The sequence below is a fragment of the Clarias gariepinus genome, chromosome 4, assembly GCF_024256425.1.
Source record: "Clarias gariepinus isolate MV-2021 ecotype Netherlands chromosome 4, CGAR_prim_01v2, whole genome shotgun sequence".
Lineage (NCBI taxonomy): Eukaryota > Metazoa > Chordata > Actinopteri > Siluriformes > Clariidae > Clarias > Clarias gariepinus.
Genome location: NC_071103.1, coordinates 21,165,213 through 21,191,928, shown reverse-complemented (window position 1 = coordinate 21,191,928; position 26,716 = coordinate 21,165,213). Strand labels below are relative to the sequence as shown.

Below are 26,716 nucleotides of genomic sequence, written 5' to 3'. Positions count from 1 at the left end.
CCTCTTACATGAATAAAGAAGCACTGCCAGATGAAGAAATGAAGATATGATGATAAAAAAGCAGCCGTCATGAGCTTGATAAATGCTTGTATAATGTATTAAAAATGTATGGATTTTTAGGCAAAGATTGGGAGAGAATTTTAACACAAAAGTTCACATGATTTCCTGTATGTGTAATCCCCAGGAAAATTATTTTAAACATTGTTAAAAGGAGTGTATATTTATGCCTCTTGTTGCCATTTTTTTGTAGCACAGGTAATAATGTTTTAGCATTGTAAATATAGCCACAAATATTCCTGGAGCCACAGTGACACATTGATCAGATGTTTTTCCTTAATGCAGTTTCCTTCCAAACTAGTGGAGGCTGTGTGTTTGATTCCTGTATCTATTTGTATATAAAGTACAAAATTTTATGGTTAGGTTTATGCATTTATAATTTTTTATTAATTTATTTATTTGGAATGAAAATAAAACACTATCATGTGACCCACACTTGTTTAAATTTGTTACAATGAGATCAGTTCATAAAACCTGGTAAATTATATTTGAACCATTTTATATGTCCATATCTATTATGTAGAAATAGATAAAACTGTAATAAAATTAATTACATCAGAATTCATGTATTTATTTGTTTTGTGGCATGTACATGAATGTCATCATTTATGAAAATTCAGATTGTCATTACTTTAATAATGGTTTTACAAATATGCCTTTTTTAGTTCCAAAACTGGACTTTTTTTTATGTGCAGACATAAATGTGAACCATCAAAGGCAGACAAATCTAATCAATAAGGCATGCAAACTATTTATGAGATTGCATTCAGGAAAGAAATGCCAAGAATACTAAGTTCCATAGGAAAGTACTAAGAATTTAGACATTTTTTTATACTTAAGTAAACCTTTTTTTCCCTTTATCTCTGACCTTTGTTCTTGTCCTCCACAAGACGTCTGCCTCCTTCTGGTAATCCTGTGAATAGTCTTGTGTCTGGAATAACCGAGAGGTCTCATGCCCCACACTTGACCCTGTAAAGTTTGTTGGACAACAGTGCCAGAAATCTGTCTCTGATGTCCTGATAAGGCTTAAATACAATGAAGAAATTGTGTAATAAAGTATCCAAATGACATACTTACTGGTCTGGTACATAATAACAGCATAAATTATAAAATAGCAATCCAGTTAATACATTGATTTAAACATTGATTAAAAGTTAAAACACTTATCTTACTGTGTCCTTTGGAACTTATGCTATGAGAAGTGTGATATATGATGAGAAAGATAGAGTTCGCAAAGTACATACAGATAGGTGACAAATCAAAGAAAAAACAAAGTCTGTGTTAAACTATGTTGTTCCCTGTATCATGAATTATTTCTGCCTAGATCTTATTTCTCTCAGGGCTCACTGAATGTTTGAATAAATAGAAAGGTAATGTAAATCATACATGTCTAGAACTCAAACAAGATGAACATCTGTAGCAGATTTGGGAGTGACGTGTTAAACACTGCTCTCCAACACTATCATAAAAACACAAATTGAGGGGACAACCTTTGGAAGAATGATGCACATGACTGTGAGCTGTTTGTGGGGGCTTGTTTATGTAAGTTTCCCTTTAATTTGTCCCTCTTGTATATGCAGTTGTCTTATAATATACATGTCTAGAGGAAAGAAATAAAAGACACACATATGTTTTAAATTATGCAGATTGTATAGATTTAGTAGGTATCATGTACTGTAGGTGTAATAATAATGGCAGTGATAATCATATACAGGGCTCCGGTTTGGAATTGAGGAGTGTCGGTAAGTCATAAAAAGCAGAAGTGGCAATAAATGTTTAACAATAATTATATGTTTGCCATCGGCCAAACACATGTGGAGACGAAAAACATGAAAGAAATGGTGTTCATATAAAACAGGATGTCTAAAGCAAACACAATACATCCGTAAGGTACAAAAACTAATTTCAACAGTGGACCAGTACATGTTAAACACTATTGTTTACTTCATTATATATACACAGGAAGTTCCACATAGCTTGCTGACTGAAATGTCCCAGAGTACCTCAGTGACCCGCTGTGCTCAAATCAAGCCATATAACCAAACTGGGGGGAAATATATAACAATTTCTGGACAGGGCTGGGAAAATAAACATGGAATATTTGTTTCAGGCCAGTTAGTCTGTGTTTCTCTTAAACTCAATTATGTTTGAAGATCCAAATCCAAAAGCCATGTATCATACTCAACAATTTAGCCTTTGGACAAAACACTTGCTGTTTTTTTGTTTTTTTTTTTTTAAACAAAAAAAAACATTATTTAGAACGGTGATATTTCTATGTTTGGAATCATGTGTTATTAAAACGTCAATTGCAAAAACACACCAGTAGATGTCTCTATGTCCTAAAACTATTTTGTTTCCTGCAACGGACATGGACCATCCTGCGATCCGTAGCTGTAACTATGACACACTGACATGGCGGAGTAAGTAGCTGCTAGGTTAGAGCAGAGAGGTATCTGATCTGTCTGTCAAACATTTCTTATTGTTTTATTTCTTTACATTAACATAGTCTAATATTTGACTTAAAATATTGACGTATATCTTTAACTAGAGATCTGTTAGCCTGGAGACAGTTTACTCGGAGTGTTTTGTTGCTTTAGAATCGTAATGTTGTGGCTTAATCTCAAACCCGCCCCTAAGCCCTACTCCCTAAAAGCCAGTAATTATAGATCCTGCACCCTACGTAGTGCACTACAGCGTTTATAGGAAGCCGGTTAGAGATTCGACCTTAGACTGAGCTGTACAAAAGTTCAAAGCCTGTCTTTCCTGTACGTGTACTTCTGCATGTCCAGACAGTTCTTCCACACAAGGTCATGTTTGTTTCGGCTTGCTGTGGACTTTTGTGCGGTGTTTTTATGGTTGTAATGCTTTTTATGTTGCGTTTAATCACTGTGTTGAGATCTGGAGCAGAGTGTAAACCTGCTACAAAGGGCTCTGTGTGTGTTCTTATTGTAGCCGGCTCAGGTAAGATGTACAACTTAATTGTAATCTGAATTATACAACACTAATGCTGGAAATCATTTAAAATCCATCTATATATACACTGATCAGACACGTTATGACCACCTGCCTGATACTGAGCAGGTCCTGAGTGCCACCAAAACAGTTAATAACTCATGTCTTCTGACATCTTTCTGTCACAACCAGCATTAACTTTTTCATCATCTGATTTACAGTAGTGCTTATATTGGATAAGACTACACAGGCCAGTCTTCGCTCCCCATGTGAATGACCTTCCTAAGTCCTGACCACTGCAACCCAAGAACATCCCACAAGAGCTGCAGTTTTGGACTTGCTCTGATCCAGTCATCTAGCCATTACAATTTGGCCCCTCCCACAGTAACTACAACTCTAATAACTCGATACAGGTACAGGTGGAAGTGGGTTTTCCTGAAGTTGATGTATTGGAGGAAAAAGAAAAATGGGCAAACATAAGGATTTGAGGGACTTTAACAATGGCCAAATTGTAATGGATAGGGGACTGGGTCAGAGCAGCTCCAAAACTGCAGCTCTTGTGGGATGTTCCTGGTGATCTAAGAAAAGAAAACCAGTGCACTAGCGACAGGGTCCTGGGTGGCCAAGGCTTACTGATGCCCATGGGGACCAAAGGCTGGCCTGTGTAGTCCGATCCAATTGCGCTAGTGTATCAGATCAGATTGATGAAAAGGTTAATACTGGTTATGATGGGACAGGTTTTAGAACACACAGTGCATCACTGCTATGGTGGCAAAAGGTTGAGACCTACTCAATATTATGCAGGTGGTCATAATGTTTTGGCTGATGGGCGTATGTGCATCATTCACAGGTGGACATACGACAGAGATCATTCGTCTGATGGGGAGTTTGTCTCAGTCTTACACCCCACGCCATTATGTGATAGCAGACACTGATAAGATGAGTGAAGAGAAGATTCGCACATTTGAGGCATCAAAAGAGAAAAGCGACACTCAAGCACAGGTAACGTGGGTGTTTATTGATCTTCCCAGGTTTTTTCTACCTTACCTCTCTTTCTCACTTTTTAACTCCTCCTTTATTGTCCAGAGGGTGGAGCTCTACTACCCTAAAGACCCTTCACAACACTGTACAAAACACTTATGTTGAGGTTTTAGCTTAAAGATGGTTCAAAAAAACCAACGCAACTGAACTCTCAGATGTTTCCAAAACATTATTTTATTTACTGTTTATTTAAGAAAGATAATTGATACAGTGAAAATAAAAATAATTATTGCCGATTTTAGGAGTGTTTGAATTTTGGTGCAACAAGCGGATATAATCACAACACAGGAAAAAAAAAATCTTTTGCAACACCTCCTTGTTTTAGACACCCCCATCACCTTTCCTATTGATTTGTCTGATTTTATTTTAAAAATGCGCTTATATGTAATGATGGCAAACCTTGACTTGATTTCTGGATCAAGGGTTCAAGCAGGTAATTTTGGGAAGTACTCCTAGAGCCTGCACATCTCCGAATGACCAGCAGATGGAATCATCCTTCTTTTCTGTAATGCTTCTAGTTTGGATCATAACACAAAACTGTTCTTAATGCATGGTTACTTTGCTCAAAGATTTGGATAAGTATCAGTCCATAATAATAGACCTGTCTATTATAGTTAAGCTCTCAGCTTTCTCATCAGGGACTATCTGACTATTCTGATTCATACATATTTACATTCCATACAAACTTAAATAATTCTCTTGATTGTGTAAAGCTGCTTTGCGACAATGACAATTGTTAAAAGCGCTAGACAAATAAAATTGAATTGTATTGAAGAGTTGATTTATTATTTTGTTTTACGTGTATCTTGTGACTTCTCCTTTTTTCCCCCTAACTCAGTTCACCATTCACCGGATCCCACGCAGTCGAGAAGTTTGTCAGTCATGGAGCTCCTCTGTGCTCAGTACTCTGTACGCTCAGCTGTACTCCCTCCCTCTGGTCTTCAGACTCAGACCTGATGTGGTAAGTGTCCCCCGCATTACCAAGAGATCCCACAGCTTCAGTACTTTTTTACTGCATTTCTTTCGTCAGCTTGGCTAATTGCTGCTTGAGGCTTTGATTTTACTGCCACAATAGAAAAATTCTTCACATATTTATGCTTAATTCCTTTGAGTAGCTTTAGCTTTCTTTTGAGGAAGAAAGAGGATGAGGGTTGTGTCTGAGCTTTCTGTATTTTGCTGATGAGGAGAAGTAGTTTAGGGTGAAGTCAGTATGCTTGTGCTACTTATAAAAAATATTTTTGTTAAGTTATATATTGCAGAAATTAAGCTTGCGTTAACAGACTTTTTAATCCAAAGTTCTAGCTTTCTTCAGTGCAGGTTGTGATACCCTAGGCAAGAATAAATAAAAAGAAAGCTCCTCATTATGCACACTTCTACATAGTTGTGTACACATACTCAGCAAGCTAAACTCACAAAGTGCCTTTTTCTCACAGGGATTAATATTTTATAAACAGAAGTAGTGGCCAAAATGCACAGCCAGTGTCATCAAGTAATGGCCCCCATGTTATGCATGGTTAGGTGATTGTCAACAGGTTTAAGTAGAAAAAGATGCCACATCATAAACGACCTGGCCAAAGGTTTGTTGAAATCAAATCATCACAATCGTGTCCTACTTTGGACATCGCGTTCCAAATTTAGCTTCCTTTACTGTTATAGTGTCCTCCATTCTTCTGCGAAGGCTGTTCATTTTGGAGCATGGTTACTGGTTATTCCTCTATTCAACCGCATGAACATTAGTGAGATCATCCACTGGTTGGTGATTGCAGTGCATCTTAAAGGTGTACAGTAGGGTTGAGGTAAGGGCTCCATACAGGCCACTCCAACCCTGAAAATGTGAATCCAAATTCGTAGTAACAGTTTGCTGAAAACCTGAATGTCGGTGTGATTGCCCGATGTTCGCATATTTATGACCGTATTGTGTCTTTTTTTTTTTTTCTTTTTTTTCTTTTTTTTTATAATTATACATAAATAGATTTTATATAAGTTAGTTAGCAAGAGCATGCATCTTTGTTAATGATAAACTGAAACCCTAGGAAACTAATGCTGTGGTTGGCCTTGCAGTGTTTGAGTTCTAGGAAGGTGCTTGTATAACTGTACTGGTGGCATTCTACATTTACAGTATTTCTCAGCATGAACCAACAATTTAAGGAACATCTTTTAAGTGTTTTTACCACTAGATGACAGAATTCTTTTCTACTTTGTGTGTATGTCAGTTGTTCCCACTGTGCTTCGTGACATTGTTTAAAATATGCCAGAAATGACACCCTTATTAATAACCTAGCCTCGGAGTTAAAGAATAAGAAGCTGCAATCGTGAGTACAGTATAAATCACTTCAAGCCTGCATTATATAATGAAGTTAATCAGTAAACTTTGTGAAGTTTGTGACCTGAGAATGATTGAGGAAATGGTTCTGCATATTTTTAAAAGAAAAAGTCTTCTGTAACTGCAGTCTTGTTGGGTTTCGTTTTACTGTCCACAAAAAAAGGTGATGCAGTCTTTAATTAAAGAAAATGAAATATGTCTCAAATCTTCCACATTTTACAGCATGTCTGTTTTTGTTGTTTTTTTTTTGCTCACAGAGCATAACATTTAGAAAAGGTGCAATTCCACAGACAGATTGTTCTGGTTTGCTTCAATCATAGTGGACTTTGAAGCCTCGTAAGAAAGGCTAGTTAAAATTTTCCAGTGGTTTCAGGGCTACTTGTTAACGTCAGATGGCATTCTTTGTTCATGCTATTTCGAGCTTGGGCTTTCCATTTGCGAGCTCTGTAAACTTTTACTCAGTTAATTGTGCCTGCTGGCTTCTGATAAGGCCATCATATCAAGAAATATCTTTAGTACAGAGAACCAAAACATCTGGCAATCCTCAGCCTCTCTCCAAGTGAGTCAAAAGTGTAAAGAAAAGTGTACAGAAACAGGAAGATAAACAGACTGAGGAGAATGGAGGCGGGGGAGTAGAACTGACACATGCCTCGTTTTCTCCTCTTTCTGCAATCTGGAGCATGAGTCTTGCTCTCAGACTGTGGCAGGGCCTGACTGGCTCCTTAGCTCCAGCTGTGAAACAGACAGAGAAGAGAAAGGAGGAGCGTTACAGCATTGGGTTTCTGTACTGCCTGGGACAGAATAGGCCATAATTAAGCTGGATAGAAAGAGATAGAAATGAGAGAGATAGAGGGAGAGAGAGGAGGGAGAGGTAGACCTCAGCATGGGAAATAAGGAGTCTGACATGTTAAAGGAAGCAGCTCTATGGTTTCTCTAATCTGTAATTAGAGGCGCTTGTTTATTCCTAATCATCTTTTTCCACTTTTACTCTCTGTGAATTGCATTCAGGATTGGTGGGAGAGCAATGAAGATAGCCAGGGCTTCGTTGCTCTCCCTGTATACACACTGTGTGTGTGTGTGTGTGTGTGTGTAAATATATACTCGGTTTACAGTGTATATATATATATTATGAGAGAGAGAGAGAGTTGCCGTTCCAATACTTGATCTTTCAATTTCAAGAATGTTATAGCATTTAATTCATGTCCAATTATCTTCATATTTTGGGCTTCTGTCCCCCTTTACTGCTGCGAGTCATTGGTTAAAGTGCTGTAATTTAGGGCTGGTGACGTCTGACGCACAGGTTGGTACTATGTGCACGCATTCCTTAGCATGACTTAAATCTCCTCCCTTGTTTGTTTTTACCAAACTTGAGCATTTGTGTGAGCGGGAGGCGGCCATGGGGGCTGCATTCTCGGGAGGAATCACAGGGAACTAGGGGGTCAGTCCAGGTAGGCGGGGAGAGATTAGGGGGTGGTCTTAAAGCTCCTTTTCCCATAAAAGGACATGTATGAATCACAGCTCCCCCTCAGCACAGCCCACCACCTCCAGATGTGTCAGCACAATCCAAGAGTCTGACGGCGTCTGAACAGACAAAATGTAAAGCAGTCTGTCTGAAGCCAGTGGAGGCTGGTTCATTCTAAGTTTAGAGCCATTGAGAAAAATCTTTATTTAACAGTTGTTCATGAAGCCAATAACAATGTGTCATGGGAATCTATATTGTAAATTGCTCAGTTTACTTTAAGGCAGGATGCTCAGTTTTCAGGATCAAATTCGGCCAGTTTTCACTTTGGTGAAAGTCATGATCTAACATCGTTATTTTAAACTTATTCCTATATGCTGAAACAGGTTTGGGTCTCTTAGTGAAAGGAAATTGATGGAAAATTGCATACAAAGACATCCTGTACAGTTTTGAGCTTTTAACTTTATGGTGACTGCTTTTAGAAGACCCACGTATGTGTAATGGTTGTGTCCACTTATGTGTGATGGACATGTGTTCACATACTTTTATGTATTTGTTGATTCCCACACTGGGATACACATTTTGGGATTTGGAGACAATTATTACATTATATTGAAGGCCATAACCCAAATAATTTTAATCATTGTTCCAGCGCTGCGAGATGTGAACACGTGCACAATATGCAGTGGCACTTTCAATGATTTAAGCCTGGTGTGAATTCTAGTGCAAGACATTGAATAGTAGGTAATACGGTCCGTCTTAATAAATTATTATTATTATTATTATTATATGCAAGCTTATACAGGATGAATAAACCATGGCAGCTGACCACATTTGGCACATGGGCCTTAACTTTGGATTACAAGTATTCAAAATTCAGGGCTGTGAAAATCCACAAAACTCTTGTCACTCATTTGTCACCATCTTATCACTACAGATGGTGTAAATGTAGTCATTTTGTTGTATTAGGCCAGTGGTGTTAATGAGGGCTCAGAGGGCATGTAGTTACTGATCTGAAGATTGGTGGTTTGAGACCCAGCTCCAACAGGTTGCTATTGTTGGGTCCTTGAGCAAGGCCCTCTATCTACTCCAGGGGCGCTGTATCATGACTGACCCCAGTTACGCTGGGAAATGCAAAATAAGTATTTCACTGTGCTGTAATGTATATGTGACAAATAAAGGCTTAACTTAAGTTTCTAGCTTCTGATTCCATCAGAAGTAAGTTGCAAGAGAATCCTTGCATATTTTCACTGGTGTCTGACAGGATGAAGTCTCTCACATGCAGTAAGCAGGAAAAATAAATTTTCTACATTCCATCTGTTCTTTTCGAGAAGGACAACTTATCCTTGTGTGGAAAATCTGGGCTTTAGAAAGACTAGGGGGTTTATCCAGTTCATATGTTTTCCAAAAACAAATGACAGTGGCTGGAGAGCTGCATGGTGAGTGGTCCAGCTTTGTGGCGTTCTAGTACGGCTGCTTTCTGCTGAGCTCCTCTTTTCAGGGGTCCTTTTTTTTTTTTTTTTTTTTTTAAACCATCCAGCCCTGTGCCTCTGCACCATATGTTTTATTTTAACCTTATTAGGAAATTGCTGGAGAATGGAATGAAGTTGCATGTTGATTGTTTTAAAGAAGATTCCAATGTGGAATTTGATATTTTCTTCCATTCCTTCCCTGTGATGCTTGGAATGACTGAAGGATTCCCTTTTCAGATTTTTAAAAATGGTGCTTAAATACGAAGATTTGCGTTTTAAAATTAAAAAAAAATTTTACATGCTTGTAGAAGATTTTGTAAACAGTCATTCTTGTTTGCCGCAAATTGTACATATAAAGTGAACTGAAATGACGCACGGTACATTTCGGAAATAACATAACAGTACAGAAGAAAGAGTGTTTGTGTAAAATATAGTACAGTATATAGAGGTGTATACTTGGCTGTGGCTTTGAAAGAGAGCAGACTGTTTGACATTGTGATTTGAACACTCCATACACAGAATGGTGACAAAGGGAAAAATCAACATATAATCTCTTAATAATAAAGTGATTGATCACCTTAAGCTGCCAAAACAGTCTCGCTGTGCCTTCATATAGATTCTGGATGGAGGGAGCAGTTTCCAAAAGGTAGTCACTTAATAGATGTTTTGATGACTATGTGAAGATTTGCACCTGCTGAATGGTTCCTACATTTTTTTTTTTTTTGTGGTCACCCACCTGTATGTCAAGTCTTACTGCTATATGATTATTATGATCTTTTCTGCTTCTGTCTGATATGCATGAGATGTCGGTCTAGTAGCTGTCTGGGTATTCCTATTCCTCACCCTGTGTACTGATAGCATTGACATTTTTATGGATGTCACAGCTGCCGTGTAACAGGGTGTGTGCTGACTCATATCCCCTTCAGACTGAGAGGGCAGGTGAGAATACTGATTCACACTTTCACCTGGTGTCATTCACTATGCAATGTAGTGTCTCACAGCTCTTGACTTCATCAGAGTGTTGTCAGACACATCATGAGCCTTGTTATCTGTGGGAGAACTCCTAGCTTGTTGTTATAAGCTATGGCTTGTACTGAGTCATTGATACTGATGCTGAAGTCAGATGAAGTGTATATGCAAGGACGGGTGTGTACCGACATGTCTTAGCATTCATAAGTAGAAAACAATTCACCTTAAATTTAGGTTCAGCCTAAATGCACTTCTTCAGAAATCTGACAACTACAATTGCTCTGAATACTTGTGTAAGAGCGGGAAAGTCTGGTTTGTATGAGATTGTATACTTCTAATACGAGAAAAAGGTTGGCTGGATTATTCTGTGTGCTTTTCTGTCTGGCTGTCTGTCTACTGGATGAGACATGGTGTAGAACATTTCTGAGGGATTTTTAGCTTTGGTTTCTGAATATGTTGTGCAGCAGAAAGCCCCCCCCCCATCTCCTCTTGTCCTCCCTGGTGCTGTAGACATGCACCAGCCTCATCCACTTCGGTAGTTATCTAATGCAGCAAGTGGCACATATTTTCCAGGACGATGTCATGTAAAACGTGGGGCTAGCACAGAGGTGTTAGTGTGTTGTACTTCTAACTCTTTATTCTTTATTTGTGTTTATATCTGTACTGTAAGTGCCAAGGATTTTTTTTTGGCAACACTTTATCGGAAAACTGCAGAAAAATCCAGTTGAAGCTGCCTGTGGAGAAAATGTACTCTTTCATAAAAATGATATATTTACTTTTTCTACTCCTTTTTTTTCTTAAATTCGTGGCCTGTCATTCGTTATGCATTGAAGGGGTGTACACTATGTCCATAAGCATTTTGTTGGCAAGAGACTTATTATAACGTGTCTGGTACCCGCAGCAAATGGTCAGCACACAAGCCAAAGAATATTTAGAGCTGAAGTCAGCTTCTCACTGTTGGGTGACTATTTCCAAAGGTAGACAAAACATGAAGTGCAAATACCTCTGTCCTTCATATGATGCACAATCAAATGTATTTGTTTACTTGAATCCTTACTGATTTCTGGTTTTATGTTGCTAGTTGCATTCAGGCTGGATGATTCCTTACCTAATGTGTACCCAGCTCATAGCTTTCTATTCCGTGTGTTGATGGATTCTCCAGATCCCATGGCTTCTTTCCACTGCAGTCTGACCGCTTTCCTGTGCTACTCCTTTTCTCCAGTCTAACATCTCTCATATTTCGACTTTAGGGTTTCACCTACATACCCATGAATTGACCAGTTTAAAAGTTTTTATTTAATTGTAGATGCTTGCAAATCAAATCCAAGGTTTTTCTGTTTGAATACAGGTATATACACTACCAGTCAAAAGTTTGGACACACCTTCTAACTCCATTGTCTTACTTGATTTTTCTCTTTCTTCACTGTTAAACAATGCCTAAGGCATCCAAGATATGCAATCTGCCTAAAAGATGATTTTGAGATGTCTGCTATGTTATGCTTTGTAAAGATGATTTTTAAGGTTGTTAAATTTAAATGCACTTCTTATCTGCAGCAGAGATAAAAAGTCTAAACTTTTTACTGGTACTTTGTGCTTATATGCATGTATAAATGTGCGTATGTGTGTTTTTCAGGTGCTGTGTAATGGACCTGGGACATGCATACCTCTGTGTGCAGCTGGATTGCTCTTGGGGATCCTGGGGCTCAAGAGGGTCTTGCTTGTGTATGTGGAGAGTATTTGCCGTGTGGAGAGCCTCTCCCTGTCTGGAAAGATCCTTTACCGTTTTGCTGACTACTTCTTTGTGCAGTGGAAGCCTCTGCAAGCCAAATATCCCAAATCAATCTACATTGGGAGAATAGTATAAATGGAAATGTGACTTGACAGAACTTTATTGTACAGTGACCTCCATTGGGTCATATTTAAGAACTTTCCATACTGTATGTGATGCTTTCCATATTACTTGTCTGGTTAATTACTGACACTGTTACTGGAATCTAGTGTTTTAGGTTACGGCAAGCTGTAAGGAATGACATGTGCTATGATTTATGCAGTGGGTGTCCTTATGCCCTTGTGGTTGCTTAGGTGTAGCTAAAAATCCTGCTACTTAGAGGCACTGTATTCAACCTTTTTTTTTCTTTTGCTTTTTTCCTTTTTTTAAATAAATGAACCCGAGGCCAGACTTGATGTACAGAAGACTGGCTGCTGAAAAGTGCTGTCATGAAAAACACAATCCTTCCAGCCAAACCAAACACCGCACCATGTCAGTGTCTACATATGAAAACAGCGACATTTAATGTTGTTCTGTTAAAGGTTCTACCGCATACTTGACCTTTTTAGTCTTTTTTTTATAGCTGAACTCCTTCTGAGTGCTTTAGTGATTTTCTGTGCTTTTGTACTTTGATATTGTAAAGTTTCCTATCCTTACTGCTACCAATGCCATAGACTTTGCCATGGGCCAAAGGAAGTGGCATGAATAATTGGTGCAGTTTCCATTAAAAAAAACAACACTGTTTCTAGTTTTGGCTCAACACTAGTACTGTATTGTGAATTTTCTGTTCTGAATCCAGTTCAATCTGGATAAGAGCCAGAGTCTGTCAAATAAATGTGAAGTGTATATGAATAGTGTGTTCTTGCTGTTTTGAGAGCACCAATAGAATACTGAATGACTGTATTGTGTGGCTTTTCAGAGATTAGACATACACACCTTATAATTAGTTACGTACAGTAAGCCAACATAGTTTTTAACACTGCTGTCAGATCATCTGATAGCAGATATGAAAAGTTCTCCACACATTTAAGAAAACGTTGAAGGTAACTTTTGTACGATGCACGAAAGTGATGTTCCTTGAGTGCCGTCTCGTTTACTTGCTCTACAGCAGGGCGGCTGTGATTACTGGCAGATAACCGCAGTGATTAAGTCAATCACAGCAGGATGAGTAGGCTGATAGTGATGTGGAAGAGCTCCAATGACTACAACAGTGATCCAGCTTTGCTAGATTGTGGGGGATTCTATGGGATAATTCTATGCAGTGGGTCTCCTCATGTCCTTTAACTCTATGCATTATTTTGTGAGTATTATCACCTAAGACTTTTATTTTGTGTACTGGTAAAACAGAATTACTTGGGGAATTTGGGTTAATGTTTCAACATCTGCATTAATTTATGGCGGTTTAGGAAAGTAGCATATTTCTATGATAAAGCTGTTCACTAGTGTTTATTTTGAAAAAAAAATTACTTTTGATATAATGTATGTCTAAAATTGATGTGAATCAAAAGCAGTCATGTACTTTTTAATCAAATTTGTTTTTCCCCTTATTTTCACTTAAGACTTTAATTTGTTTCTTTGCATTTGTCTATCATGTTTTCACATTGGGTTTTTCCATTGTGGGTGTGCGGTTGTTACATTTCTGATTAATTTCTGGTTTATTTTTTTTATCTTTGTATAAATAGCAAGGTTTAAAAAATAGTCTAATAGCTAATAGTTTACTGCTCTAGTCTGCTTGTTGTTTCTTTGCCTTCCTAACATGTTCACAGCCTTTTGTTAGTTTCATAATGTGATTATTAATAAAATATTGTATGTGAATTGATTGATATTTGTTCAGCGGTCCTAGAACTACCCGCCCCCATACCCAATGATGACACTTAATATGATAAACGTGGAAAAATGCTATTCTTTCTTTCTTTATTTTTTTAAAGAAAAGTAAATAGTTTTAGTGGTCAACATTAAATCAATATGTTATACATATACAAACAGATTTTGTAGTATAATTAATTTAATGATTTTATTTGGAATGATAAAACATTAAAAAATTACACACGGCACAGTGAGCCTTGCTGCGCATGGAGTTTGCATGTTGTCTGTGTGCTTGATGTGTTACCTCCAGGTATCTTAGTTTCCTCCCAAAGTCCAAAACATGCAGATTGGGGTTATTGACGTTCCCAAATTGTTGTGTGTGTGTGTGTGTGTGTGCCCTGCAATAAATTGGCACCTTGTCCAAAGTGTACTCCGTCTTGTGCATAAAGTTTCTTGGGATACGCTCCAGGCCCCCATGACCCTGTACAGGATACACAGAACAGAAGATGAATGAATATCATATACAGGTCTACAACAATTACATTAGATGAAAAAGAAACTAAGTGTCCTGTTTGAGCTTCTTCACGAGAAACCTTTTATGTAACACAAGTATTAATAACGTGTGTATAATAAATCTGGCCCCTCAGTAGTCAGTAAATGCTGCCAGCAGCACAGCTGTGATGGGTGGGCGTGGTTACGTATTTAAATTGCTCACCTGTGATTGGCTGAATGAAATCCGTCAGTCGTCTTGCGACATTTTTCCTCCCAAAAGAAACAACAACTCCCGAGCTACCGGAGCGAAAATTTTCCGAGTGAGCTCAGTAACACCGCTGTCGTCCCGAAAAGAGACTGAACTCAGGCGGAGTTTATGACTTTGGCTTTTTGCGGCAGCGGAGCTCTGAATTACATCGACTTTGACCTGAAATCAAGTAAAACACACGAGCTTGTACTTTTTGTTTTGTTTTTTCCTCCAGATTTCTGTGACACAAAGACATTTTTAAGCAGGAAAACATGGCTCAGTTCAACAAGGGACCAGCCTACGGATTATCTGCAGAAGTTAAAAGCAAGGTAGGCCTAAATCGACTTTTCTTCTCATAGAAAGAGAAACAAAAAGATGCTGATCAGAAAAAGAAGAAATAACTGTAGGGTGATGATTGTGTTGGTGCAGTGGACCTGAAGCTGAGCATCAGTCTGCTATAAGAGAGTTTTCTTTTTTAACACCATAGTGGACCATATAAAGCTAAACTAATAATCATATTCTTGTTTTTTTGTGAAAAGTATCAAAAAGTAACACAATCGATGATGCACTATCTAATCCAAGCAGCCTACCTTTGATCTCTTTTATTTTAAGTCTCATTTTTCTATTATCAGCTTTTACAGCTGTAAAAGTAATTCCAAGCTACTAAAGTTAAAATCGTTGATCATGGAGTTTTCTAGAAACATCCAGCTCGTTATATAAACAGGTTCTTGCTGACTTAATAACGCTACAGGACTCACTGAGCCGCTAGTTTAGCTGTTCTCAGAACATGTGGTTGATTTTGAAAGCACTTACAGTGTATCTAGGAGTGTACGTGCATTTCTAAGCGCCTTTACTTGCAGGTTTATCCGTTAAAATGTGTGCGATTTTTCCATGCGGATGAATGAAAGGAGACGTAAAGCCAAGTCCATTGTATCCTATTGTCCGCCTGAGTGGGCGGAGTCTGTCCCTCCTCACCCTCCATAATCACTGGACATGTCACACCTCCAGCTCCCATTCATTACTCATTATTCACTTTCTTCAGCGCGTAGGTTTCATCATGTGGCGAATTTTACGTGTTTACACTTTTGTGACCAGGATATGAATTCTGTTAGAGTTTTAGACTTAATGAAGTGTGCATAGGATCTGTGATTTCACACCAAACAGGTGAGCAGTAACACCGCGGGAAAATTGCCAAGTGTTTAAGCAGGCAGGATGTTGAATGAGACAGCGGAAATGCCTCCCAAATTCTTTTGTGGATGACGTCACCATTTACCAAAGGGCTTTGGGGAGCAAATGGGTTGTAGGTTCTATATATATACCATTATATTCTATAGAGGACTTTAAATACATTCTTCCACTAGCTTTGTGAGTCTTTCTAAAGATTGTGAACATTTCCTGAGAAGTCACTGTTCTGGTAGATTAATGGAGGAAATAATAATGTTGAAGAACAGGTCATCTATACATTTCTGGAATGTACTAGAATGCACCAGGCTTCTAGCGTTGTTGTTGTTATTATTAGTAGTAGAAGTAGAAGTATTTTTTCACTCTTTGTGGAAGGATGTTTTTAACAACAAAAAATTGGATTTAATGTTGAATAAACTCAGTATGAACCTGGATAAGTGCAAAGCTTAAATAACAGTTAGCCAGAGTGTGTATAATCTGGAAAGTTTCTGTATGGATACATAAGCCTTCCAGGGTCTGTCTGAACCATATTGTCCCATTTCTGCTGCAAAGCTTTTACAAACAGAATATTAATAACAAACAGAAATTTATTGTCTTTGTTCAGTACACTTTGTTTCCAGCACCATTATAACAGTTATTCCACCAGTTGGTATTTCTTTCAAGGCAAGGGAAAATTCAGAAGACAACCCAATAATTAGGTATTTATTTGCATAATATTTTCCGAACTGTATGCTACAGTTATAGTATAACTATAATCAGTTCTTTATTTGGTGCTTTTCTTATCTTTAACATTCACCAACTGCACAAGTCAAGAGGATATGAAGAAAGTGTGGACTAACTGTTACACAGTGTTGTGTATCACTATATTAGATTGTGGATCTTCTACAATTAGGAAAAGTCAGGTGGGTAACAAGGTTTCAGTAGCCAAAAGGGATATAATTCTGTTTCAGGCTGTTTGCTATGGGTCAGATACTTGCTGGTCCTGTTTCCCCTGTTTAACAGCTTGCATTCTTGAAAACCGAGCATGTTCTTGTTTGTTGGCTCTTTATAAATCAACCAGATGGTCATTTAGTATCAGAGTCTTTCTTTCTTTCTTTCTTTCTTTCTTTCTTTCTTCCTTCCTTTCATTCATCTAATCTCTTATTTATTCACGTCTAGTACAGTTTAGTAATTGTCACTTTAAATTCATAATTCTATAGATGAGCTAAGATAAATATACTTAAAACTTAATTTTTCATTTACTTATCATCCATCCCTGGTTACCCAATATTTACAGGATTTTTGCCTATACATCATAGGCCAGTCATCGGTTTACACAGCCAGCATGTAGCAGTTTAAGGAATGGAGATGTTAATACTTTGTTTAATCAGTCACCATTTACCATAATAAACGGTTTAAGTCAGACATATCAATGGAATGCGATTTAAAGCAATGTGTGGCCATTGTCTGGGATGTTTTAGAGCAAAAAAGTGGAATTTTAGTCTTTTAGTCCATCTGGCCATGCAATCAGTTCTTGGAGATGTAATGTTGTTCCCATAATAGTACTGAGTATCGGTATTTAGTTGATACTGGGGGCAAGTCAGATCAGATTTTACAGTCTAGTCATCTGTCATATTATTCTGTAAATATGAGTGGCATGTCTTGTGTGTAACCACAGGGCCTGAATACTAAGTATGATATTATCATTCTTCTAATGTTGCTCATAACTTATTAGATGAGGGTAGTTTTAGGTTAGTATGGGGTATCAGGTCTTAATTTGGAGCTTTGATAGTACTATAGTGTTATAGTATAAATAAGTGGGGTTGTTTCATCCTTGTTTAGATACAAATACTTATAAATTACTATACAAGTTTGGAGGTGCGCTGAAAGACTGTCTCATTTTGGAATATTCATATAGAATACCAGATCTGCTCACTTTTTTAGACCGACCCCTGTGTTTCTTCTGAGTTCACTGCAGAAATGCCTTGGAGGAGCTGAATATCGGTGTGTTCATCATCATGTAAGCAATGAAGATCAAGATGGAATTGAGTGGGGTTGATTGAGTTGAAGAAAAACCTGGGAGTGGTTTTTGGTGTAACCAAATCCAGGTTAAGTTTGTGTCTCTGGGGCCGTTTCCCCACAATGCTACATTCCAGAGAGAGGCTTAATGTAACCAATGACTGCTCATGTGGATAGAGAGACTGTGCGGTCTGACAACTTGCTGCATTCCCTGCAGTATGCTGACCAGGAAAAATTTTCCCTGGATTAGTTCAGGCTGTGTAAAAAAGCAGCAGCTGTTAACCCTCTGTTGCCATTTTGGGTAAGACAGGAAAGTCCATTTCCTGAGGCCATTGTTGTCCTGTTTTTGTATTTCACATCCTTAGCAAAAGATTTAAAATGAAGTTTTTTTGGGCCTTTGACAAAATTAACTAAATAGCTTTTTATGGTGCTTTTATACATTAATTTACTAAAGGCTTGATAGTTCAACCACTTTTACCTCCTTGCATTTGCTCCTACATTACCTTTTTATAAAGTCTACTTTACTGCTTGTATAGTATTTGGGTTAAATTCATTTAACTTTCAGTGAAAAAGATCTAATGGCTGTAGCTTGTGAATTTTTGATTTTGCCAGACCTATTTGAAGAATCCATAATACTGACTGAAACGAATGCTGTCTGTCTGCTGTACATTCGGTCTGTTTTGCCTCGTCATTCAGAAGTTCTTAGAAGTGTAAATAGAAAGGCAGGGCCAAAATGTCTTAAAAGAGAAGCTCAAATGTTTCCCTATGTTGCCCGAGTTCCATATGGACGACTATTAAATGGGAAAGTAGAATCTCAGGTTATCAGTTTTATGTTTTCCCCCCCCTATACTTGTACATAAATCAGTTGAACTTTTTTTCTTAATCTTTTGAGTATGCTAATGATGCCATGATAGCTGTGAGACTTTATAAAGTTAGCCATTTTGTCATTACACGAGTAAGGCCTTGTTGCCTGTTCTCAGGGAGTGACCGTTGCCTTTAGTGCATTCTTCCTAGTGGCTGCTCTCACATTCCAGCTGAGAGGCTTTCAAAAGAGACCAGTAGTTCACCACACTACAGCCAAAACTGAACCTCACGCTCGACTGAAGAGAGGAGAAATTACCATTGCAAAGTCCTGAGCATGGATACAGTTACCCACACAGTTTAGGCACATTCAAGCATGTTTCTTTTGGATACTTGTTTTGCCTTTACTTTGTTTTACTGTCTTAACCTCCGTGCCCTGGCACGATTTCAGCCGAGCATAAATAATAATGGCAATAAGCTAATAATACTGTATCTACACTGCCATGAATAAGTTATATTTTAGGGAAGCAATGGAAACTAAACCAAGGCAAGTGAAAGTTAGGTGTTTCTCTCATAGGGCTCTTTTTTGCCTGTTTAAGAGCTTAATATTTTTGAGACTGTGTGGCACTTTTAAACCATTCAGTAATAGAAATATTTAATATATCCAAGTCCTTTCACAGTGAATCCATTAAAATTTTGCATTCTGTTTTAAATTGGGCATATGTGGTGCCTAGGAACACACACTTCCTTGTTTTGTCTGTATGTAGTAAGGTTGACTGGTGACAGCAGAAGGTGTGCTGAATACTGTGCGGATCCGAAATGAATTCTACTGTTTATCATGTTTTGCCCGTAAGGAGTGATGTGGTTTGCTTTATAAAATCTGGCTCAGTCTGCAATGTTGCATCGTTTACCAGTGTATTACAGACCACCAGATAAAGACCATGTCATGGGGTTTGTTTTTGTGACAACTCTATCAATACGTTAAGTGAGATTCAGTATGTGTTAACAGTAATGGAGTGATTTAATGATGCCACAGATTTCACCTTTCATCATATGCTTGTGATGATGCGTTGGCTTGCATCTAGAATTGTTAACTTTACTGTTGGCATACCAGGCCTTCCTCTCTTGCCATTTATTGAGTGTAAAAAAAAAAAAAAGCCAGTGAGCCAAAAGTGTCCAACTGGTTAACCATGTGTCTCAGAAACAAAAACAAGCGATACAAGATTTCTTTTTCTTATGGCAGGAATTTAAAAAATTATGAGCCTAAAAAATTCATTTAGTATAACTTTAAAGATGTTTCTTAAAGGCATCTGCAATCCGGAATAACTGCTACATCTGGTCCTGATTAGTGGTTGCGATTTGACAGGCTTGCACACTCTTCCTTGATAAATCCCCTCTGGAGCTTCAAAATATGTTGTGATTATAGAATACAGTACCACTCATACTTCGGAGCATGTGAGGTAGTCCACAGAAAAGCCATTTTCAATCTAACATGCATTTGCTTTTCCTGTTTTAATTTTTTTATTTTTTATTATTTAGATTGCACAGAAATATGATCTGCAGAAAGAAGAAGAGCTTCGTTTTTGGATTGAAGAAGTGACTGGCATGCCCATTGGAGACAACTTTCAAAAGGGCCTGAAAGATGGTGTCATTCTGTGCGAGTAAGTTTACATACTTCAGAATGATAAAAGTGTGTGTGTGTGTGTTTGAGATCAGATCTCTCTGCATAATAAGTCATATCCTTCAGGGGTTTGAGATAGTGAGATGGTAATCTTCCTGTCAGCATGTGTGATCTGCCATCACTGTGTAACACTGGGAGCGCTGACTCACAACATCAAATCGAATAAACTGCCCTTCATCCTCAAATCAAATTTCTTCTCTGTAGACTCCCATATATCCTCTTTCTACCGTTTATTCTTCTTTCTATTTTTTATTTGAAGTATAAAAAAATCATTTTACTAAGATAATCTTTGTCCTTGTTTGTTTTAGGTTAATAAACAAGCTACAGCCAGGTTCCATAAAGAAAATCAACCACTCACAGCTGAACTGGCACAAGGTAGAGTTTCTGCTGCTGCTGGTCACCATCCAAGTGAAACCCTTTGTTGTGAAAACATTTTCATTTAGTGTCCTGGATAGCAGAGATATTCCTCCAAAGAAATAACCCTCTAGTGGTCTTACACAACACATATCTGCATGGTGACTGTGTGCTATGGCAATAGTGAAACCCATGATCTGTTATTGTGTCTTAATGGGATTAGTGTAAAACGGCTCTCCTTGTTACCTATACTTCATGTTTTCTATAGCTGGAGAACCTTGGGAATTTCATCAAAGCCATTCTAAACTACGGCTTGAAGCCCAATGACATCTTTGAAGCCAATGACCTCTTTGAAAATGGGAACATGACTCAAGTCCAGACCACACTGCTTGCTCTTGCCAGCATGGTATGTTCTGCTCCCTTGTCATATACAATGAATCAGGCTTATTTCTTATGAATCAGCTTGTGTTGTAACTTGTCTAACATGCAATCGTATATGATTTTATCTTTTTCCAGGCAAAAACTAAAGGTCTTGATACAAAGGTTGACATTGGAGTGAAATATGCAGATAAGCAGGAAAGGCGTTTTGATGATGAGAAGATGAAGGCTGGCCAGTGTGTTATTGGACTTCAGGTAAGACATGCATCTTCAGCTACTTATAACATCTGATCGATCACAGCTTTGATATTTTGCTACATATAATAGTAGTGGGCAAAATAATTACAAGGTGATGTTTTTTTAGATGGGGACTAACAAGTGCGCAAGCCAGGCTGGCATGACTGCTTATGGCACACGGAGACATCTTTATGACCCAAAGACCCAAACAGACAAGCCTTATGATCAAACTACAATCAGCCTGCAGATGGGAACTAACAAAGGAGCTAGCCAGGTACATGCACTGAACAAGTGACACAGTTGCATTAAATGTGTTTAAGGAGCAAAACATTGCTGCTACTGTTGTTTTTGTTTAGTTTTTTTCACAATAACACTGTGCTGTGCATGAATGAAATAAAAAAATCTCAATGAATCTACATTATAAAAAATTAATGATAGGATGGAAGGAAGGAAGCCAGTTAGATTAATAGAACTTAAAAACTTAAATAATTCTACAGGTTAATACTGTGATTTAAATTTCAATTTAATTTGATTTAATGTGATTAATTGTACTGCCTTCACCTAAAGTATAATATGATCACGAATGGCAAACTTGAATTGAAATTTCTTCATTTTTCCTTAGAAAAAAAGCCTCACAGATTCGGTGATACTTTTATTATTTGTCTGTTTTTAAATGTTTAAATTTTCCCTTTAAATGTCATATCTTCTCTCTAGGCTGGCATGTCTGCCCCGGGAACAAGAAGAGACATTTTTGATCAGAAGACCGCTGTGCAACCTCTGGACAACTCTACTATCTCTCTGCAGATGGGCACCAACAAGGTGGCATCTCAGAAGGGCATGAGTGTGTACGGGCTGGGCAGGCAGGTCTACGACCCAAAATACTGTGCTGCGGCCACAGAACCCATCATCCATGCCAACGGCAGCCAAGGCACAGGCACAAATGGCTCAGAGATCAGTGACAGTGACTATCAGGCAGAATACCAAGAGGAGGAATACCAGGGCAATTACCATGATGAATACAGTGGCCACTACAATGACCAGGGTATCGACTACTAGGTAGAGATGCATAATTAATCAAAACAGTATTAATGCAATATATTCTCAACAGAGCAAGTCTTTTGCTATCATCATTAGTCTTTGTTTTGTATTAAGGGATAAGAGAAAGTTTGTGAAAGGAAAGGAGTGTTATTGGGATCCCTGCCCCTACTCTAGGTGACCTGTTTTTAAGCTGGCCATGTTTTACTATGGTCATATTTAAATATAAACCATACAATACATAACACCTGCTATGTTAAGGTTCAGAACATTACTTTTAACTTTTTTTTATGAAGAATGGAGAACTGTGAAGAAAATATTCCACATTTTCACTATGCAGAATTAGCTAAATAGAAATCCACTTTTTATACTCTGTCATTTCTTTGTTCATTGTCTTTTCATGCATCTCAGAGTGAGTCAGTCTGAATTAGCAAGTAAGTAAGTTTCACCAATCAGTCTCTGCTTTATTGCAACATATAAGGACTGTGGATGATCTTAAGTTGTGTCAAATAATTAGCAAAAAATGTATAAAGAGAAAAAGCCTATAGCCTAAACTATTCCATTTGTCTTTTCATGTCACTGGAAGTTGTAGTTTTTTCACATCTCTAAAATGATGAGGCTTTAGTGTTTTTATGAGAATTGTTTCATTAAGACTGGAAAACAGTTCTTTTTAGTTTCCTGCTTTTATCAAATAGTTTTATTTGTGCCATAATCTTGAAAAAATGTCTTCTACATTCCATTCCCACTGTATTTATTGTCATTTTCTCATTTAAACTGTTCTTCTGTCATACGGTTCTTTTTATGAATAAATTGTATGTTATAAACAAACCCTTTAATGTATTGGTTCTTTGATAGAATCATAAATCTTCAGTCTTGAGGCTACCCTCAAAGCACTTCGAGAGGACTTTTGGACGCGGTTCTGTGAGCCAGTGGCCTGAGATTTCTGGAAATAGTTATATAACAACTTTGAGTAGAAAAGCAGACTCCAAAGTAGAGAAAGTCTGCATGAAAGTCATTGGAGAGAAAATTGCATCTTATACATGCTCATACATGTGCCACAGCCCGATAGATTGGAGTTTAAAGTAAATTACTGAAACGTTACATTTTTTTTACTTGCATGTTTTAACCCAGAATAACTACAGAATAGTTCCTGTGCTGTGGTTGTTCACCATCATTTTTCAATCAAGTGTCATGTGCTCAAACTAAAGCACTGCATCCTCAACACTTCCAAGTTGACAAAGAGATACAGGGGTCATGAGTTCAGCCAAAATCTTATGTTATTATCTTATCTTGATCTGGATAACCTAACATTCTAAATGAGTTATTTTAGAAAACCCAGTTTACTCAGTTATTGTATATTTGGAAAAAAAGAAAACCAGTGATTAAATGTACAAGAAGAGAACCATTTGTGATTTGGTATATGAATGACTGAAAAAGCTTAAAGGTCATCTTCCAGAGTAGGGGAAATACTGTAGAAAGAAGCACTTGAATGGAAAATCCAATGGGAAAAAAGTTAATACAATGTTTAAAACCTTTTATTTTATTTTTTATTTCCACTGCAGTGTAAAAGTGTTTTATTATTTTAGAATCTGAGTGGCAGGTATTTTGTCTGATGTGTCATTGTGAAAGTTCCCAAAATAAAGCTACATGAGCTAAGCATCTGAATGACGATATGTTAACCAAACCAAAACTGGCTTTCATAGGAAAGCTCTGGCATTTGTTGGAACACCACCTACCTCCCTCTTCTTTCCCCATGTTCACTCCACTGCAGAGAAATAATCAATGCTTTGTGCTAGCTGTGGCATCCAGGACCAAAACTCAAGGCGCAATTATAGGGAAGGCCCCCCCAAAAAAGCTTGTTACCGCAGCAACCACCAGGACAGAAACCTAACCAGTCCTGTAGTATAGCACACAACTGAAGGCATTCAATTCCAGTTTTCCTTCACTGCCTCAAGTGTGGAGAGCCAAAACCATGTTTAAACCTCAGCAATACCAAATCCTGATGATTGATAGTTTGTTTACTGTCACATTCCAAAAGCATCTGAACCATGGTGGTACTTTATCCTCATGCCTCTGGCATTTCCAGTGTACTTCGTGATTAATAAAATAATGTCTCTTTCCCGTGACAGTCATTCTAGAAGTTGTAATAAAAGTGGAGCTATTAAATTTGATCGAACTTTGAGAGGGACTGTTTTAAAGTTATATATTTCAGAAAAGCCTAACTATTCTATCCACATTTTACACTTCTCGAATCAATCACTTCTCACTGAAACATGATCGAGGCCTTCAGCAGCCTAGCAGCATGTCAGGAATCCAAAGACAATAGTGAGTGGGAGTGAGCTGTGTCTGTGAAAACAGTTTGAGGACTGCAGTCTGGACTTTATTAGCAGACTGCTTCTGCTCACTTTACCTTTAGAATTTAACTTACCTTGCCTTAACTCAGGCTGAAAAGGAAGATATGGAGGCTGAAAGAAGGGAAGAAAGAAATACAAAACCAGGAATGAGGATATGTTCAGCTTTAGTCAGACATGCACAGAGAGTGAAGAGGGTGTGAAGAAGGGAAGCAACGGGGGGAGGGGGGATTTCCTGGAGCTGAGGAGTTGCTGATCACAGTGAGATATAGCCCCCTTGCTGACCAGAGCTGGGTGTGATCCAAGACCGGTTGAAATGCCTGGAGGGGGTCTCTGTGTGTATCCGAGTCTGCGTCTATAGGTCCTGACACAAAACGGATCTGACTCCAATATTGTTATGGTCTTAGCCTTCTTTTGTTTCCCTCTTCCACAATCAGAAATAAAATTCTTTTCATGCCTTTGTAAGTGAAACCACTTGCAGTGCGTCTTTTATTAATCTTGGGAAGTGCAGCCTTAAGTGCACCATCCTGTTCAAGATTCTTTAAATAGAAGAGTCCCGTTATCTCTTACAGCTCAAATTCCAGTCATAGATTTGTCAATTTATTGATGACATTTTAAATGTCTTTGTAGTTGCAGGACTAGTTTTTACAGTTTATGAATATCCTTGACATCTGGGATCTTGTTGGATTTGGATGCAGATTGTGCAGCAAAACACTTGAATTCACCAATCGCACAAAAGTCTGACTTTGAGACTGACTTGATATTAAGCAAAACAAATACTTTTTTTTTTTTTTTTTGGTAAAAGAACAGCTATTGGGTGCCTTTACACTGGGATGCCAGATTGACTATGCTGCAACCAGGCCAGATTCCTGTTATTGGACCTCAATTACAAGGTAGCACAAATAATTTGACTGTACAGAAGTACTATTGTATTTTCTTTTATTATTACTTGAGAAGTATGCCTGTGTTCATTTAATTTGTCATACTTAGCTAAAAGCTGAAAGAAAGTCATTAATACAGCTGTCTTTGTACAAGATAGATTAAATATGGGAAAAAATGAAGAAAATAAATATATAAATGTATCCAGTAAAATGCATTAATTATATGCAAGCGAATAATTTGAATAGTGCAAACATTCAAACTGTATGATGATCCCAGCTGAAGAGGCTCAATGAGTCCAATGCAGTTGTTTTCATGAACAATCAGTGAGTTGGCAGAAAATTGAAGCATAACTGGTCATCAACTTTCAGAAAAAAAAGAATCTGACTGTACACATGATCGTTGTAATAAAATACTTAATAAAATAAAATACCTAAAAACAATGTAATGCTATTGTTTCACTCATCACTTGTTATAAAGTTTCGGGGTGTTCTCTTTTCCTTGGTGTCTTCCTACTATGTCCTAAAGCAATGTAAAAAATTTCATAGCCTGCTGTTAATCAGTCTTTGGCTGAGAGCAGATGTGTGAACCATGCCTCACCCACCTCTGCTAAATACTTTTAGGTACCACCATGCCATTTGAAACTTTGTCCACCCAATCACCCATCAACACCGTACACCGAACAATACTTTATCTAATAACGTTAAATGGCCCGTTAACGTTATCTATTAGATAACGTTAAACGTTAAATGAGTTTAGAAAAAGATCCCCATATGGAAAGAAAAATAACATTTTGGCATCTGAAAAATCTGGTATTATGTCATCATCATCCTACAAACCACAGTATAGACATTATTATTTTTTGGTCAATGCCATGCTTAAAGGCTATCTAAAAAATATATACTATACTATACTATACTATACCGTACCATACCATACCATACCTATATACCTATAACCTATATGAATGGAGATGTTTGGAACATCCTGTACATTCTGTTGTTCTTGTTGACCATCCTATGCATCTAATTCAATTCAATTCAATTTCATTTTATTTGTATAGCACTTTTAACAATTGTCATTGTCGCAAAGCAGCTTTATACAGTTAAAAGAATTATTTAAGTTTGTATGGAATGTGAATGTGTATGAATCAAAATGGTCAGTGAACATCCCTCACTTTTAAACCGGACCTCCTCTTTTTATAGTCCTTTACGTCGACAGTTACATTCTGTTT

General features: G+C 37.7%; 2 protein-coding genes across 2 annotated transcripts; both read left to right on the top strand.

Moving 5' to 3' along the window:
• The first annotated feature begins 2,468 nt into the window (after positions 1-2,468).
• On the top strand, positions 2,469-12,893 carry alg14 (ALG14 UDP-N-acetylglucosaminyltransferase subunit). The gene is made up of 4 exons (XM_053493648.1): positions 2,469-3,018; positions 3,860-4,011; positions 4,889-5,011; positions 11,907-12,893. Exons 1-4 carry the CDS (start codon positions 2,868-2,870, stop codon positions 12,135-12,137), a joined length of 657 nt encoding a protein of 218 aa, XP_053349623.1. The 5' UTR covers positions 2,469-2,867; the 3' UTR covers positions 12,138-12,893.
• Positions 12,894-14,627: 1,734 nt separating this feature from the next.
• Positions 14,628-23,080, top strand: cnn3a (calponin 3, acidic a). The gene is made up of 7 exons (XM_053494792.1): positions 14,628-14,915; positions 20,107-20,228; positions 20,557-20,623; positions 20,871-21,008; positions 21,119-21,235; positions 21,345-21,491; positions 21,932-23,080. Exons 1-7 carry the CDS (start codon positions 14,859-14,861, stop codon positions 22,271-22,273), a joined length of 990 nt encoding a protein of 329 aa, XP_053350767.1. The 5' UTR covers positions 14,628-14,858; the 3' UTR covers positions 22,274-23,080.
• Positions 23,081-26,716: the final 3,636 nt, after the last annotated feature.